Genomic DNA, 15653 nt, shown 5'->3' with positions numbered 1-15653 from the left:
TTTCGCCGCGATCGGCAGCCTGCCCTGCCGCTGAAATCCGGCAGCCGCGACTTGCACAAGTTATGTATGTGTGTGTGTGTGTGTGTAGCCCTGCGCCCGGAGGTTCGATGCGGCGGACACAGTCCGCTCCTAACCCGACACCGCTCGCTTTGGCACCCGCTTGTCCACCGGACCCGAGCGGGGGCGGCATTGGCTCCCCGGGGCGGGGCGCGGCGGGGCGGGACGAGGGGGCAGCGCTGCCCGGGCAGACGTGGCACCGGGCGGAGGCGGCGCTGCGGGGAGAGGGCCGGGGGAGGTGGCGGAGCGGGAGGGCCCGGGCGCCGCCAGGTGAGTGGGGCAGGGGCGACGGCGGCACCCGCGACCCCACCGCGGGGGTGAGCCGAGCCGAGCCGGGGCGGGGCGGGGCGGTGGGACGGGCAGCAACGGTGGGGGCAGCGCAGGTGGAGGTGGCTCGGTGCTGCGTGGCTGTGCCCGCGGCTGCTGCCGCTGCGGCACTGAAGCAGCTCCCTCGAGGGCGGGGGGGGGGGGGGGGGGGGCGAAACGGGGGAAATAAGAGCTGAAAGATAAATAACGGGGAGGAGAGGTGGAAAGGGGAGGCAAAAGAAAAAAAAGAAAGGCATATAAAAAGGGGGGAAAGGGGAAAAAAAAAGAAAAGGGAGGGCAAAAAGAGACGAAGGGAAAAAACAGGAATGACAAAAAGAAGGCAATAACGCAATAAAAGGCAAAAGGCGGTAAATAAAAAGGCAAGAAAAAGGCAAAATTAAAAAGAAAAAAAGAAAAAGCAAAAAAACAGAAAACGGGGGAAACAACCACAGGAAGAAAAGAAAAAAAATGGGGGGGAGAGGGGGGCAAAAATAGGGGGAAAAAAAGAGAAAAAAGAACAGATGGAAAAAAAAGCCAATGGGAAAATTAAAAGTAAATTTAAAAGGGGAAAAAAGTGCAAGAAACACCAAAAGGTAAAAAAGGGAAAAAAAGCCAAAAGATAAGGAAAGCAGCAGCAAGGGAAGGAAGGAGGCACGAGCAGGTGCTGGCGGCACTTCCCGGGCAGGGGTGGCCACAGCCCCGGTGCGGCGAGGGGCTGAGCGGTTCTGGGGAGCGGTGCCGTCCCTGCCGTGGCCTCTGCAATACTGAAGCTCTCCGGGCGCACCGGGAAGTTAAAGCTGCCGGGGTGAGCCCGGCCGTGTTTCCCGGCTCTCGTGTTCCACAGCGTTAAGTTACGCCGCAGGGGTACGTAAAGCCCCAAAGAGCTGGGTAATTGTCCTGGCTGTTGCAGTGAATGAGTAACCGGGAATAGCTGGGGATAACCAGGTGCTTCTATGCGTGGCATTACCTTTGTTGCACTGACGGCTGCCTTGGTCCCCTTCATTTCCTGCCTTCCTCAGTCCCCTAACTTAGATGTTTTTAAGAACTTGAGCTGGAGAGGAGTTGAGGGGATTTATTAAAACTAACGCGCTGTTGGCTGCTGTGTCTCCTGAGGGAGGGAGGCTTGGAATTACCTCCTCTGGCAGGGACGGAGGCTTCGGAGGTCGTGGGACCACACGCAGTTGTGCTCGGGAAGGCGTTAACCTCTCCTCTTTCAAATTAGGCAGCTGGTGAGCGGCTCGGGGCAGTGACACTTAGCTCAGGAATGGCTTTAGCGTGACGATTAATAGAATGTTACTGCTTTGGAAGGATGCAGAGGGCACGGATATTTCATCCATAGGAATCTGGTTTTGTAATTAAATATAGAAGTGTTGCAGGAGAAGGGGGAGAGCTTTTGTAATGTTTTTGCGAGGAGGTTTGCTAATGCTCTTCTGCTCCCTTGAGCCCTAAATGGTGTGGAAAGATTAAAACAGCCATTCTTTAATTTATAGAGTGCTTAATGTCTTTGGCAGGAACTTTAGGAAAAGTGATATCAATTAACTTCCGAGTTAGAGGCTCACTTATATTAGAGGAAAGTTGTGCCTGTTTGGTTTTCCGTGGCAGATGGGTGTGTAGAGCAGAAAAAGCTTCCGCTGGGTTGGTGACCTGGATAGGTAATACTGCCTGAAAACATCCCTGTGCTGTGCAGCAACTTTGAAACCACACTGCGCTGGTAGCATGTGGCATGGGACAAGAGGAAGGCTTCTGCCCCAAGGACTCGCCACTTTCAGACCTGAAATAGGAAAAATCTGCACACGTCGCATGGATCGGGATGTGGCTGCGTGTACAGCAGCTGTCCTGGCATGTTTGCTCAGCTCCGGCTTCTGTGCTTTATACCCACTCCTGTGTTTGCTGCGGTTGCCTTGTAGGGCTGAACGGATCCATACATCGCGGAGGGATGTAAACAGCGGCAGAACTGGGTAGTAAGATTTTAGGCGATTGGAAACACCCCAGAGGAGCAATAGTGGAGAGGCAATTTCCTGCATTTGTGGAGGGAAAAACCTCTCACACCAAGGTGAGCCAGAGCAGGGCTGAGTGGAAAGGGCAGGAGAAGGGGTTTAACCCTGAGGAAAAGGAAGGAAGTTTAGAGATAGGGGGGTTTAAATGTCTAGGAGGGTGACGTTTCCTGCAAGGGGAGCGCCAGGTCTGAAATACGTGCTTGGAGCCCTTCTTTCTGTATCTAGCAAGTTTCAGCCTACCCATGGTTGCACACCAGGCACGTCGAACGAGCGGCTTCAGCTGCTGCAAAGGGTTGGGGCCAACTCCTGGGCTTCCATGGTGGTGTGGTTTAGGGGAGCCAGGGACACAAGGGCTCCAGCCTCCGTGTTCTTTCTACATCCAGATAAAGCTGGTATGCATGACATGTTATAGTGGATCTTTTACTGAGTGGCATCTCTGGCAAGGAAGGGCTGCATTAGGAAGTAGTAGGAAAATATGGCTGTTCAACTGTAATCTTGTTTCATGTGCATTTTCTCCCTCGTTTTATTACTATGGCTATTTGCGTAAAAACATGAGATACGTTTCTTTGGAGTTTGGCCACTCCTGCTGTTTCTGCCCTGCTTGAAGCCGCAGTGTCCCTGTAACAGCAGCCATTTATGATATTGTGAAGGGTTATTTGCTTCAGAGAAGGGGAAGGGAACAGTGGGGAATCAATGAACTCTAAGGGCTTTGGTGCTACCTAACCGGCCATGTGGACAAGGTGAAGAAAACCCTCCTGTTCTGTCCATTGTACCCCAGCTGCAGGAGACCTTCTGTAGCTGAAACACCACAGTGGCAGCACTGGTTGTTTATTATTGAGTGTTTCAAAGTAGATTTATAGAAGTGGGATGATGAAAGTGCTGATCTGGGAGCTGGGATTCAGACCCTGATGCAGAAGTCCTCAGGACCCAAAGTGGTTTCTCTATGTCTCTGTCCCTGAGCAATAGAAAAAGCACATTTCTGTTGGTTATCTTGTCTCTGTAGCTTGCAGGCTTGAGGAATCAGAGATTCCTACATTGTGCCCATGGTAAATTGGATGTCTGGTCTCAGGTAAGGTGTCCAGCCATTGGTACAAACCTTGTGTGATCATGGTTGGTTCTGGTAAACATGTAGGGCTCCACTGCCAGGAAACTACCGGCCCCAGGAGAGCCAATGGTCCAGACAGTCTGCCCTCTCTACATCCATGGAGTGTGCCTTGTACCCTGCTGGCTGCAGCATCTTTGTCTTACCTAGGTATGGTGTAGCCTAGGGATGGCCAGAAAGGCTCTGTTGGCAATTGGTGTGGGAGAGTGTGGGTAACTGGTTGGTGGCCATCACAAGAACATCTGGGGGAAGTTAAGACTTGCACCTAGCCGGAGGGGGGTGTATAAAAGCAATTCTCTGCAATTAGTGGGAGAACTTCATATGAAAAACACCACAATAGGGAGAGAAACCATCAGTTTTGGGCAAAGAAATGCTTGTGCGAGCTTTCCCTTTCTGTGGAGGTGTGCTAGTTTATCTTTGAAATCTAGCCTGATGCTGGTTTCTTGGTACTTACATGGTGTTGAATCAAGCCTGACCCACTGCTGGAGACTGCCTGTGGCAGGTATATATCTGAAGTCAGGCCACTGCAGGGAGGAGAGCTGTATCTCCGAGGATGGGTATGACATGAGTAAAGGCTCCTCCTGTACATTGGTGCAGGGGATGTAGCTGAGAGCATCAGGAATACAGAGTGTGGGTTTGTGGTGGTGAACACCTACAGCTGCTCCAGTTCCATCTCTGCATCATGCTGAGTGAGGCAGAGTGGGGTGAGTAGCTTGCTTGTTGGAAGAGGTTACATTGTCAGGACTTTAGTCTGTAAAGATACAGCTGAAGGGGATGTGATCAAGGCTGCAGAGTGATTATTGGTGCTGGGAAGTAAATAGTCCACGTGTCCTGTGTCACTGGAGCACAGGGGCATGGAATGAAATTACCAGGCACCAGATTTAAAACCAGCGAAAAGGAAATGCATTTCCCAGACGGCACACCGTGGAGCTGTGGAGCTAGTGTTGCAGGATGCTGGGGACACCAGCGGTGTGGATGGATTCGGAAGGGGCCACCAAGGGCTGTTAAATGTAGGGCTGATGATGGAGCCTGTGCTGCAGGCAGTCCCTGGAAGGGTGCTGGGGGACTATTGCTTTCTGCTTGCTGGGGTGTCACTCTGCGGTTCAGCATCTGCTACGAGCTGCTCTTGGCACTGTCTGGGTAATCGCCTTGTGCTTCTGCAGACTAAGAAAGCAATAGTCGTGTTTTCTGTCTTTCCTGCTTCCACAGTAAAGTGCAATAAAACCATGAATCTTCTACAGTGGCGGATCCAGCACTGCAAGAATTTGCCTGAGGAGAACAGCTGACCTTCTTGGACCAGCTTCTCCTAGTCTCAGAGCTGTGAGTTGGGCAGGCCGAGGCAAAGCAAAGGATATGATGTTCAGCCTGAATGGTGCCAGAAGTGAGGGATATGTCCAAGAGTTGTTCCATGAGGAAGCACAGCAGGTATGTCGGTGGGCCATTTCCTTTCATAGCCCATGTTCCCATCTCCATGGTCTCTGCACCTCTTGGTCACCTTTGTGGCTGGTGTTTACCGAAAGTAAGAAAACTGCCCTTTGGTTTGCTGTGTAAACCAGAGGTATATTAATGAGAAAGGGAAAGAGGAGACTTGGTTTCCAGAAGGCAGGAAGGAGCGGTTGCAATGGGAAAATTGTAGTTTTGCTGGAGTTTCAGGTCTCGGTTCCAGTAGCTCTGAAATTCACTGTGTGCCCCTAGTGTACCATGTCTCCTCCAGGAATGTCATGTTCTGATCAGAGATGACTGTGTGATGGGAAGACCACCTTAACCTACTCTGTCAGTCCCAGCTGGATCAGCCACATTTGTCATCTCATCTAAGAGACTTCTCTAGTGAACTGAGGACCCCATTTGTCTTGGTGGGGTGCTTGGCAGGGACATTAGGAGAAGCACCATGTATAGCTGTAGGCTCTGTAAAGGACCTCTTGACTGGTCTCTTTGGTTCATATAATATCATCAATGGGGTTAAATTTGCTGAGGCTGAGTAGGATTCTATTGCTGCTTATCCTACAAGAGTATAAATAGGGTATTACAGGGAACCCTCTCTTCCAGGTTTCCCAGCAGCTCTGCTGCCCCTTCACCTTAGAGACATCTTGCAGCAAAGTAGTGCCTTAGCAGCTGTTGGTGGCTATCCCACTGCTGGTGTCTGGCTGTTGCACCTCTTCTGCAGCCTGCCTACACAATACAAGAGGTAAAAACAAAGGCTTTGCTTTTCTCTAGGTATGTCAAACACAGACCAAGCCCTGGTGGAAGATCCAGCTCTTTATGTGGGAGCCAGTGCTTTTTGGAACATGGGATGGTGTCTTCACCTCCTGCATGATCAACATTTTTGGAGTGGTTCTTTTCCTGAGGACAGGATGGCTTGTGGTGAGTGCTGACTTGGCTGAATGTATGAATAAGCATTTTCCTCCCCACCTCGTAACCTTGTATCTCCATCACCACCCAAGTGCTTTGGATTCTGTGCTGTTCACTGTAGGCATTGCTTACAACCTCTGGTATTTTGTACTGATTCAGAAAGTTCCACTAAAATGTAAAGCTGAAGTGGTCTTTGTAAGTGGCTGTCTATTTTAGATTTAGGAAAGAAGAAAAACACAACTACCAACCTTGACAATGAACAGGGACATCCTTGTGTTGTATTGCTGAGACAAAATAACTGCTTTTCAGGTGTAGTGCTGTAGTTACAGCTACTCAATCTCTTCCCAACACCACTAAAGTAGGTCTCTTCCAAATGTGTCAGTGTTGGAGTCCCTGATGTGGAGACTCCTCAGTCGGGTGGAACTGACATCGCTATTGAAGTGATTTCCGTTTATGCGTCCAGAATATCATCTCACTGAGGGTCAGAGCCTGGAAGAGTGTCTGTGCTCCAACTCCTGATGCAAAACATTGAAAGTCCCCCTAGGGACATGTGGGATTTTAGTTCCAGGCAGAGTTCATGTCACAGGCATGAGTTCGTGTAACAGACATGGTGACAAAAGGAGCAGGAAGACACTTGCACTCTGTATTGAAAATAGCTTTGAGGGGAGCTGCAGTCATGGTGGTGGTGAAATTGGAGTGATTTTCCTAGCTCCCTTTTTCTCCTGATCTTACTTCCTCCATGTCTCCTTTGAAAGCAAGTTACTGCTGAAGCAAACACAAATACAAATAAAGCCAGTAAATAAAAGAAAATCTAAAACAGCTGGAAGACAGCATAAAAGGAAGGGAGGAGAAGTTGGGATTGGCAGAGGGCATCCCTGGCAGAGGACAGGCATAAGTGAAGCCATTCGCAGAGTCAGGCTTTTGCTATAAATTTCCAGACTAGGGATGGTGAAGCTTTGCAATTCCAGAGCACCCTAATCTGGCCAAAATGTTCAGCAACTATTGTGACTCTGCACTAACCCCTTCCAGCACGCATGCATAAGTAAGCATCAGTGTTTAATGGGGGCTCTTTCTTTCCGCTTTCTATTTGCTATTGTTGCTGTGAGTCCAGCTTTCCTCCCTGGTTTTTGTGTTAACCCTTTCTTCTGTGGAAACCATGGAATTGCCCATTACCTAGCTGCTGCCATAGCCTGGTGCCACTAGCAGATTTGGGAAGAGCCCAAGGCTATGTGTATGTTTGTGTATGTGTGCTTTGCTTTTTCATTTCCTTTTCTGACACATGCCAGTTTTATTAACCCTTTTAACCTGAGGGTAAGCTGTTGAAGAAAAAGAACAATTGTTCTTTTAAAGACTAGTATTGGGTTGTAGCAGGCTGTGGTGCTGACCCAGCCAGCAGCTGTGTTTATAACAAAACCTTGGCTCTGTTCCCTACTGACCAGATAACGCCCCTGTCAAGGCAGCGGGATGCTGAACCAAAATAGGATCTTCTGATGATAGCAACATCCTGGATATATTTTCTGTTGTTTCACAAAAAAAGAGAAACGAGAAAAAACGCTGGGATTTCAACCCACCCCAAAGCTGGGAAGCAGCCTTTCAGTGCAGGTGATAAACAAGCCCTGTCAAGGCTAGCATGACCTCAGAAACCAGCACTGCTGGAGCAAGGTTGGAAAGGATGAGGACATGGCCTGTAATACGAGTAAAGGCAGGGGAGGGGAGGCCAGGCGTTAATGAAGCGCTGGGCACTGGAGGAGATTTCTGATCGTACAGTTGGAATCACTGCGCTGGGCTGAGCGGTTTGTCAGCAGGGGAAGATGGGCTGCAGTGCGAGGGATGGAAAACCTCTGACTCTGGAAAATAAATTACAGCCGTGTGCAAGGGGGGTGGAAGGTCCCGAGCTCCAAAGAGGCGCTTAAGAGCTTTTGGAGGTACTGAATGCCTTCTCTTCCTGAAAATCTGACCTAAATGGCAAACTGAACCCTCAAAATGAGGGCTATGCTGGTGCTTAAAGCTGCCAACAGGGACCTGTGGCTGGGTTTGTTCAGAGGCTTTTGCTGTTCACCCCATGGTGAGCCCGTGACTGGTGCAGCAGCTCCTCCCGGCACCCTCCCTCTGTCCAAGCAGGAAGCATTCGGGTTTTATTCAGTAGGACTGGATCCCCTGCAGGAAACTGCCCTGAGTACAGGGTGAGCAAGAGCCACCTGCCACTCGGTATATTGTCCTGTAGATAAGGGCCAGCGTGTGCTGGTTTGCGAGAGGGTTATTTGTCTTCCACGCTGTGTTGCCTCTGGGGTGTTGTTCTTTGGTATCTCATTGTTTGGGAGGATCAGAGCTTTTGAAGGTAAGTGTTCCGAAAAATTAAAATGTGAGCTTGGTGCTGTTAATAAATCAGCTTCACAAACCACGGGGGTTCAATTATGAAACTACTTTTTGTCATGAAAGTGTTCTGATTTTTTCAAGCATGTCATTATAAAGCATGCAAATACGTGGTGATCCCCTGCCCATGGTGGCTGAATTGTTTGACCTGCTCTTTTTAGACCAGAGCACAAATCCAGTGATTCATGCAGGAGCCTGGTCACGGGGCAGGAGCTTATGCAAAGGTCAGGCAGCCCCAGGACACGACAGGTCTTCTTCAGAAGAATGCCAATAGGAACTGTGAATTTGGCATTCTTTAGATAAGTGTGTGTGTGTTTGTGTTTCTTTTACTCTGTAATGACTCCAGAGTCAAAGACTAGAAGCGGGGACGTCCTTTTTCTGTCTGAACAGAGTTGGTGTAAGTTGATCATCATTTGATTTTTTTTTCCCCCCATTCCAGGGAAACACTGGCATTGTAATGGGCATGTTTCTGGTGTCCTTTGTCATCCTGGTTGCCCTGGTGACGGTCTTATCTGGAATTGGGGTGTGTGAGAAGTGCAGCATTGGAAGTGGAGGGGTCTACTCCATGATTTCTACTGTCCTTGGAGGTCAAGTAGGGGGCACCATTGGCCTCCTTTATATTTTCGGACAGGTAATTAAAATAAATTATTTAAAGAAGATTTGCAAACTTTGCAATGCAGATATTGATCATGTGCTCTCCTGCTGCAGGAAGCAATGCTCCAAGTAAAATCTGAGTAATGCTCCACCATGCTGGACAGCATATGAGAGCACCTCAGGGTGCATCCAGCCCCAATGTGCTCCCCAAGAGCAAGCCTGCACATGGCAGTACGCTACCTGGCATGGGTCACAGCAGTGGAGGAACTGGCTGTCCGAGCAAGCAAACTGTGTGGAACATGCCCTCCCATCCCAAATTACCCCCATTGCCAGGACATGCCCTTGCTGGTGGGAGACTGAAATTAAGCTGGGGTGGGAGAGGCCAGGGTGGCCACCTAAAGCACAGTGAGAGGCTGTGGGCTGGCAGGTTGGCCTTGGCATGCTCCCCATGCCCTTAAGGACCAATACACCTTGGCTGCTTCTCTGCGGGAGTCAGGAGCAGTGGAGCTGGTATGGGAGGAGGTCAGGGCAGCAGTAAGGGCCACAGCTAATTGACCTCTTGAGGTCCGAAAGTCACAGTTCTGGCTTTTCTGAAAGGTCCCAAGGAGCTGTCATGGTGGTGAAGCACTGAAATACACAAGTAGTAAACATAAAGAATGGAACGTAATATCTTAAACCCGCAGTAACTTAATCCCCTGCCCCCATAAAGATGTTATGAACAGTATAAAATGTGGTGAGGAGAGAAGCATTTTTAATTGAGGTTTGTTTTAACTGACTGGCTTACAACAATCTCCAAAAACTGGTAACAATGCCCAAGCCAAAACCAATCCCCCCTTCTCCTTTTGCTCCATGTTAAAAGCAAGTGTCCATAAAGCACAAACTGAACACAGTTACAAGCCAAGATATGGAAATGGGCCACACATGAGAATCCTTCCTGTCATATTTTCCACTCTTTGAGCGGACCATGCCTGGGAAAGCAGTCAGGTTGCAGCCTGTCCTGAGGGTTGTAAAAGCTGTGCTGTGGCAGTCCTGGCCCCTGCCTAGGCATCCCGTGTGGATGAGGGCCACGGGGTGGGAGCTGGCAGCTTGCTTGGAACACTTTGCCTGCTCCTGCAAGCTGATGCCTTTCCCTTCTCTTTGGCCTTGCTTTCTGCCCAAAGCGCTTTGCACCAGCTGCAGGCTGCTTCCCCACTACAAGATGCTCATGGAGCACTGTAACCTCAGACATAAGGCGAGTCCAGGCAGAAATGGGGATATTCACCATTCCCTGATCTGACTGAGGCAAATGGGGAACGACTGGCCACATTCCCTGGGAGGTGAGTGGTGTCTCAGTGCCCTGGGGCTCCTGCAGACATGAGCTCCTGCTGCAACAGCCAAGGTGAGCTGAGACCCAGCTGGGCTTTGCTGTCCTCCTGGGATGTGGAGCTGTGCTGTGTATCCCTCATCTGTGGACAGGGATAATGGGGTTGCAGGACCCAAGGTCACACCACCCATGCCAGTGTGCAGCTGTGTGCTCCAAGCTGGTTTGCCAGGGATGCCATGCACTGGAAAGGGTTGTTGCTGAAATGTCAGCTAATGGGAACCTCTGGGGGGAAATGTCCTGGTATTTAGGATTGCTGCCCTGCAGTGGGGTTTGAGGCCTGACTCTGAGCTGCGCATGTCCAGTCCTGCAGCTAGACAAACAAGCAGCTATCCCTGGAGCTCAGGGGGCATGGCTTGCATAATGCACCATCCTCAAAAGTGCAGGCTCCATTCCAGCAGCGAGATGGGGAGCCAGTGAAACATCAGACTTTACATCCAAACTAAACACCGAGTTAAAAATAACCCTGGGAGGCTATGAAGGGAGAAGCAAACTGCTGTTCTTCAGGCAGGTGTTGGACTGGGACCCTTTCCTTCAGGGAAACAGAAGAAGGGAAGAGACTTAGAGGTTGACTCATCCTTTTCTGCCTTGAAGAATCCAGTGTGTTTTCTCCTGGAACATTAATGGGGGGTAAATTTTAAAGCCAGTGGGAAGTTGGTGGGCTACCGGCCCTAGTGTCCAGCCTTCTCTGTTTACCTGGGCAGCAGGTATGCTGCTCTAGCAGTGTGCTGTCTTACTGTAGTGAGGTTAAGTCCCTGTAGACCAGAGTAACATTGAAGACTGTATTGTGACAGCACATGTCTATCTGTCTGAACAGAGACCCCTCAGCCCAGCATGGAAGCTGTGAACAGGCATCCCTTGTTCTGCCACGGTGCACTCACAGAACTCTGCTCCTCAGTGTGTTGCAGGTGCCATGTACATCACTGGCTTCGCAGAGTCCATAGCAGATGTCCTGAGCCTCAGCAACATCTGGGCAGTGCGCGGGATCTCCCTGGCTGTCCTGCTGGGCCTGCTGGGCATCAACCTGGCTGGGGTGAAGTGGATCATCAGGCTTCAGCTCCTGCTGCTCTTCCTACTGGCTGTCTCAACACTGGACTTTGTCATCGGGTCCTTTACACACCTTGATCTTGGTAAAATGGAGGGTTCATCACATTGGGATCAAGGGGTGTTAGTCTCCCAGGTTTTCTCCTTTGGTGTCTTTGTGAAATTAAACATCTGGGCAGAGGTAGAGTTCAGTGATTCCAGATGTGCCCCCTGTCCTTTGCTACTGAACTTTTAGAGGCACCTTGTAATTTTGCAAGGAGTAAGTATTTCCAGGGCATGACTGAAGATGCTTTATTAATTTGGGTGTTTAACCTCAAGAATTGAACTCTCAGTGAGTGCTGTTGTTACACTTGTATTGCACTCAGAGGTTTGCTAACAACAGAGACTGAATGCGTTTGCAGTCACCCTTTGTAGCCTTCTGCTAACTGCATTAAGCATAGTGCTCATGAAAACAGAGAATTGTGACTTTGCATTAAGGAGATCTTCTCCTCAGAGATCCTTGAGGTTACTTAGACTGTGCTGGGCTGCACACCGCTATATTCACTGCCCAGGACCATGCTGAGGAGCAGAGGAGGGAGCTGGGTGGGCTGGGCAGGTGACTGCTAGGATTTCAAGGAGCTGCGAGTACAGGTCTTCCCCCGTCAACCTTCTGAGGCCGACTTCAGCCTCCAGTGGCAGCTTCAGCTTGGGCAAGGTGAAGATTCAAGGCTCCCACCTGCAGCCCTGCTTGCACCCCGAGCCCCCTTCCCCTCCCTCCATCCTCATCCCCGAGAGGTGTTCACTGCAAAACACATCTCCAGGCTCGGTGAGCTTCAGTAGAAGGACCTGTGAGTGCCCACAGTGGTCACTCCAGCAGCAGCGAAGTGCTGAGTAAACGGAAGGTGTCGCCTTTTTCTTGGCTTCCCCTGAGTCCATCAGCACCTGGGGGGTTGCGAGCAACTTGCTGAAGTTGGTTTAAAGGAAAGATCTTCAGTTGGGAATTACAGTTGGGATTCAGGTGCTGAGCCGATGGCAAGAGGGGGGTCATGTAGGTGTTCACAGCAGCAATGGCTCAGCTGTCTTACGCTCCTGTGTTACTTTGTGCTGCCAGTCCAGGGTGCGAGGCCGGTGGGGGCAGAAGCTGCTGCACTCCTCTTGGAGAGAGCCTTGTGGAAAGGTGTTTGCATTTTACACTTAGCATGTAAGAAATGGAAGCTGGTGAAAGTCTCAGCAGACACTTGCGAAGGAGAACGGAGGACGGTTGAGCTCAGTGTGTGTTTGAACAGAGAAAGCCACTGACCTGCTCCTAACAGCTGTGTTTCATAGGAAGTTGTTTTCTAAAGGAAACAGGGGAGTTTGCATTTCAGTTGTGCTCAGAGGAGACCTTTAATGTGGACCTGGAGACCTTTCTATTAGTAGAGAGAAAATGAATGCTTGGCGTGAGACTTGATCGTAGGAGGGTGAATATGGGATCAGGAGGAGAGAATTATAGTACAGATGTCATCAGGAAACATGCCCTAGTTGAGGTCGATGTAGTCATCTTTGATTTCCTCCACTACTGAGCACTGTGCCATCTTCTTCTGAGAGAAAATAGGGAAAAGACGGGAAATAAGGCGGATGAGCATTGCAGATGCTGCAGCTTAGCCATGGCTGCTTAGAGAGGAGGGTTTCCAGTGCATGGAAGAACATGGGCTGATGGTGGCCAGATCGTAGCCCCAAACAGCAGAACCCCGGAGCAGCCCTGCCCGTATGGTGGGACCTACAGCCATAAGGCTGGCTGGGTAGAGCTGTGGGTTTCTGTTTCTACAAACCGCTTCTGTGTGAGAGAACTGTTCCGAGTTGGTTACTCTCAAGTCCTGCATTTCCCCAGAAGGCCTCTGAGTGGTGTGTCAGCATCAACGGTGAGCACTGAGCTCCGGGAAACCTCCTCGCTCTGCCTTGCATGCTTTCTGCAGGGCATGGATGGATGCTTTACTCTTGGGTGTGATTGTGCTCGTCAGCAAAGCATCCCTCCTGCAAGGAGCCTGCGGTAGGTGTCGGTGAAGCTCCACCCTCGAGAGTCGGCTGATGGTAACGTTGGGGTGCACTGCGTCTGAGCCCAGCATTTGAGACCCCTGTGGGGTGGGCAATCGACTGATCAGCTCTCTACAGCCTGCATGTGTGTGCAGTTGTTTTGGGTTTGGTTCTTCAGCTGCAGCAGTGACTGAGATGTGAAGGGCAGTGTGCAGGGAGAGGTCAGTTCTGAGGACAGACCTGTGAGCTGGAAAGATTTCAGCTAACATTTTATCTGGGTTGCCTCCTTGTTTTATGACAGGTTCATGGGGTTTCAGTTCACAGCCTCAGGTCTTGGTCTCCGAACCTATAAAACAGCCCTCGTGCCGTCATCTTGCCTTTCCTTCTCCTGCCATGGCAGCCTTTTCCCTCACTTACATTTCCAAGTGCTGTGCACATACCAAAGGACTGAGCAACTGCCAAACAGCAGTTATTTGGATTTAAGTAATCTCTAGGAATGCCTGTCCATCTTGAAGGCCTTAAACGGCTGCCTTTGTGTGGTTGCACTGGGTGGAGTCCCCTGCTCTTCTCCCCATTCCCTCAACTCACACCCAGGCACACACCAAATCGGATATTGTCCAAGCACTCACTCCCTTCCTGTGGTTTGCCTTTATTTTTAGTCTGAGGACAGAGCATGTTTACACAAAAGGGGGCTTCTCAGCAGGGCTTCCCGCTGCTTTCTCTCCTTGTTTTAATTTTCTTTCTCTCTATTGCTGTGGCTTACTCCTGCTCTGAGAACCGGCCGCGCTTCTGGAGCCCAGAGCTGGGGCTGGAGGAGCTAAACGGCTCCAGCTACACTGGAGCTCCAGGAGTGCTCTGATGCTGTTGACCCCAGTGAGACTGCAGGCAGGCCTGCCTGCTCCCTGCCATAGAGTCCCTCTGCCTGGCTCCGAGGGCTTTTGCTCCTTTCTGCAGGCAGCCTGCAGGGTGGGGTGGGACTGGCTGATTTTATAGAGTTAATCCTAAATCCTCCTCTTGGCCCTGGCCAGCGCTTTCCCTCAGGACAAGTCATGGTCCCAGGCTGGGATCTTGGCTAGGGGTGGGTAGCAGGGAGAGGCGCTCCCTGTGCTTCTGGAAACCAGCCTCCTTGAGCCATCTTTGGCTACTCACCTTAAAATTCAGTCCCACCTACAGAAACGGAGCCCCCCGTGCTCCTTCCGTGGGCCAGAAAACATCCGTGTTCTCTTTCTCCCTAGGCACAGCTTCCCGATTTTGCCAAATCTAACACAGGTGACTTGGAATCAGGCAGCACTTGACTTCCTAGCCCATAACCAAGAGCCAGCACTTGCTCTAAAATTGCACAGTAGCAGTGCAGGGTTTTCTTGGCTTGCGTGCATTTACATTTTAATTCTGGACATCCATACCAAAAAAATCAGCCTGAATTATTTTGGTGGGAGCAGTGAACATGAAGGAGAGGATGCTCCTCTCTGTGATCAGCTCCTCGGAACAGTGTGTGAAACTTTTTGGCCTCTTCACATCCTGAACATTAGAGTCACGGAAAAAGAAGATAAGCCCACTGTTAATGCCCACTCTTGTATTTTCCTAGCATATCTCTGCTAATTTTTGTGTAGGGTGACTCCCAAATACTCCCTTTCAATTAGGCGCCTGCTTTCCTGTTTGGCAGTGGCTCTCAGGTGCCCTGTTACAGCGGAGCGACTGCGGGAGCACATGGAGGGGGGTGAATGCTGGGAGGAGGGCTGGTGTTAATTTGGTGGTGCTTTGTTGGAGAGATGAAAGGAATCACCACATGAGCAGAAGGGGCCCATCAACAGCCTCTTAAATGCCTGGTAGGAAAAAGAAATAAATTATTTTGTTGGGAATTCAATAATTGGGTCCCCTTGGGCTGGGACCCTCCTTGTCCTGCAGCACATACCATATGGCTGGGGCAAGCGTGGAGCCTGGCTGCATGGGGCTGAGCCTCTTTCCTCTGGGCTGGGAAAATTGGGTAATTTGTTTCTCAGGGATGCAGGGAGGTTTGAAAGGCACGTTGCTGTCAGGATGCTTCTGCTTGGGATTATTTTCCATGCAAACCACATCCTTCATGTCACCAGCTTGGGGTTTAGCTTCCCGAGGATGCTCACACAGAGCCCAGAAAACTCATTTATCAATTTATCATCCTTGCTTCTTCCCCTGAGGGTGAGTCCTTTGGAGGATTCACCCTCCTTGGCAAGCTAGGGGAGCTGATGCTCTCCTGTAGGTACCCCTGGTGAGGAGCTGTGGGAGATGGTCTTCACCTGGGGCTCCTCCTGCAGACAGGGAACCTGCAGTTGGTAAAGTGATATATGTATATAAACACTGGTGATGTAAAGATCCCTCCAACAGTGCCTTGGGGGCTTTGATGGACTGAATTAATTAAATCTATTCCCACACATTTAACATGAAACTGATCAAAGCATCCTAATCAGGGGCTTTTGCTTGGCTCTGGGTTGTTTTATTTTAT

At 50.3% G+C, this 15653-nt stretch overlaps 1 protein-coding gene across 5 annotated transcripts in view; it reads left to right on the top strand.

The window, feature by feature from the left end:
• The first annotated feature begins 229 nt into the window (after positions 1-229).
• SLC12A8 (solute carrier family 12 member 8) overlaps positions 230-15653 on the top strand; it is a 56350-nt gene continuing 40926 nt past the window's right edge. For 2 of the 5 annotated variants that reach the window (XM_061474782.1, XM_061474531.1), the window contains exons 1-4: positions 4172-4887; positions 5677-5823; positions 8624-8815; positions 11037-11268. In XM_061474782.1, the coding sequence (XP_061330766.1) occupies positions 4816-4887; positions 5677-5823; positions 8624-8815; positions 11037-11268 (643 nt within the window). In that variant the 5' untranslated portion in view covers positions 4172-4815. The other 3 variants (XM_061474700.1, XM_061474612.1, XM_061474868.1) reach the window with 3 other exon arrangements.

The sequence above is a fragment of the Pezoporus flaviventris genome, unplaced genomic scaffold (genome assembly GCF_033815535.1).
Source record: "Pezoporus flaviventris isolate CSIRO_AGI_PZ_B2104156 unplaced genomic scaffold, CSIRO_AGI_Pfla_v1 ptg000001l, whole genome shotgun sequence".
Classification (NCBI taxonomy): Eukaryota; Metazoa; Chordata; class Aves; order Psittaciformes; family Psittacidae; genus Pezoporus; species Pezoporus flaviventris.
The sequence above is the reverse complement of the archived record's forward strand: the minus strand, read 5'-3'. Positions and strand labels throughout refer to the sequence as shown.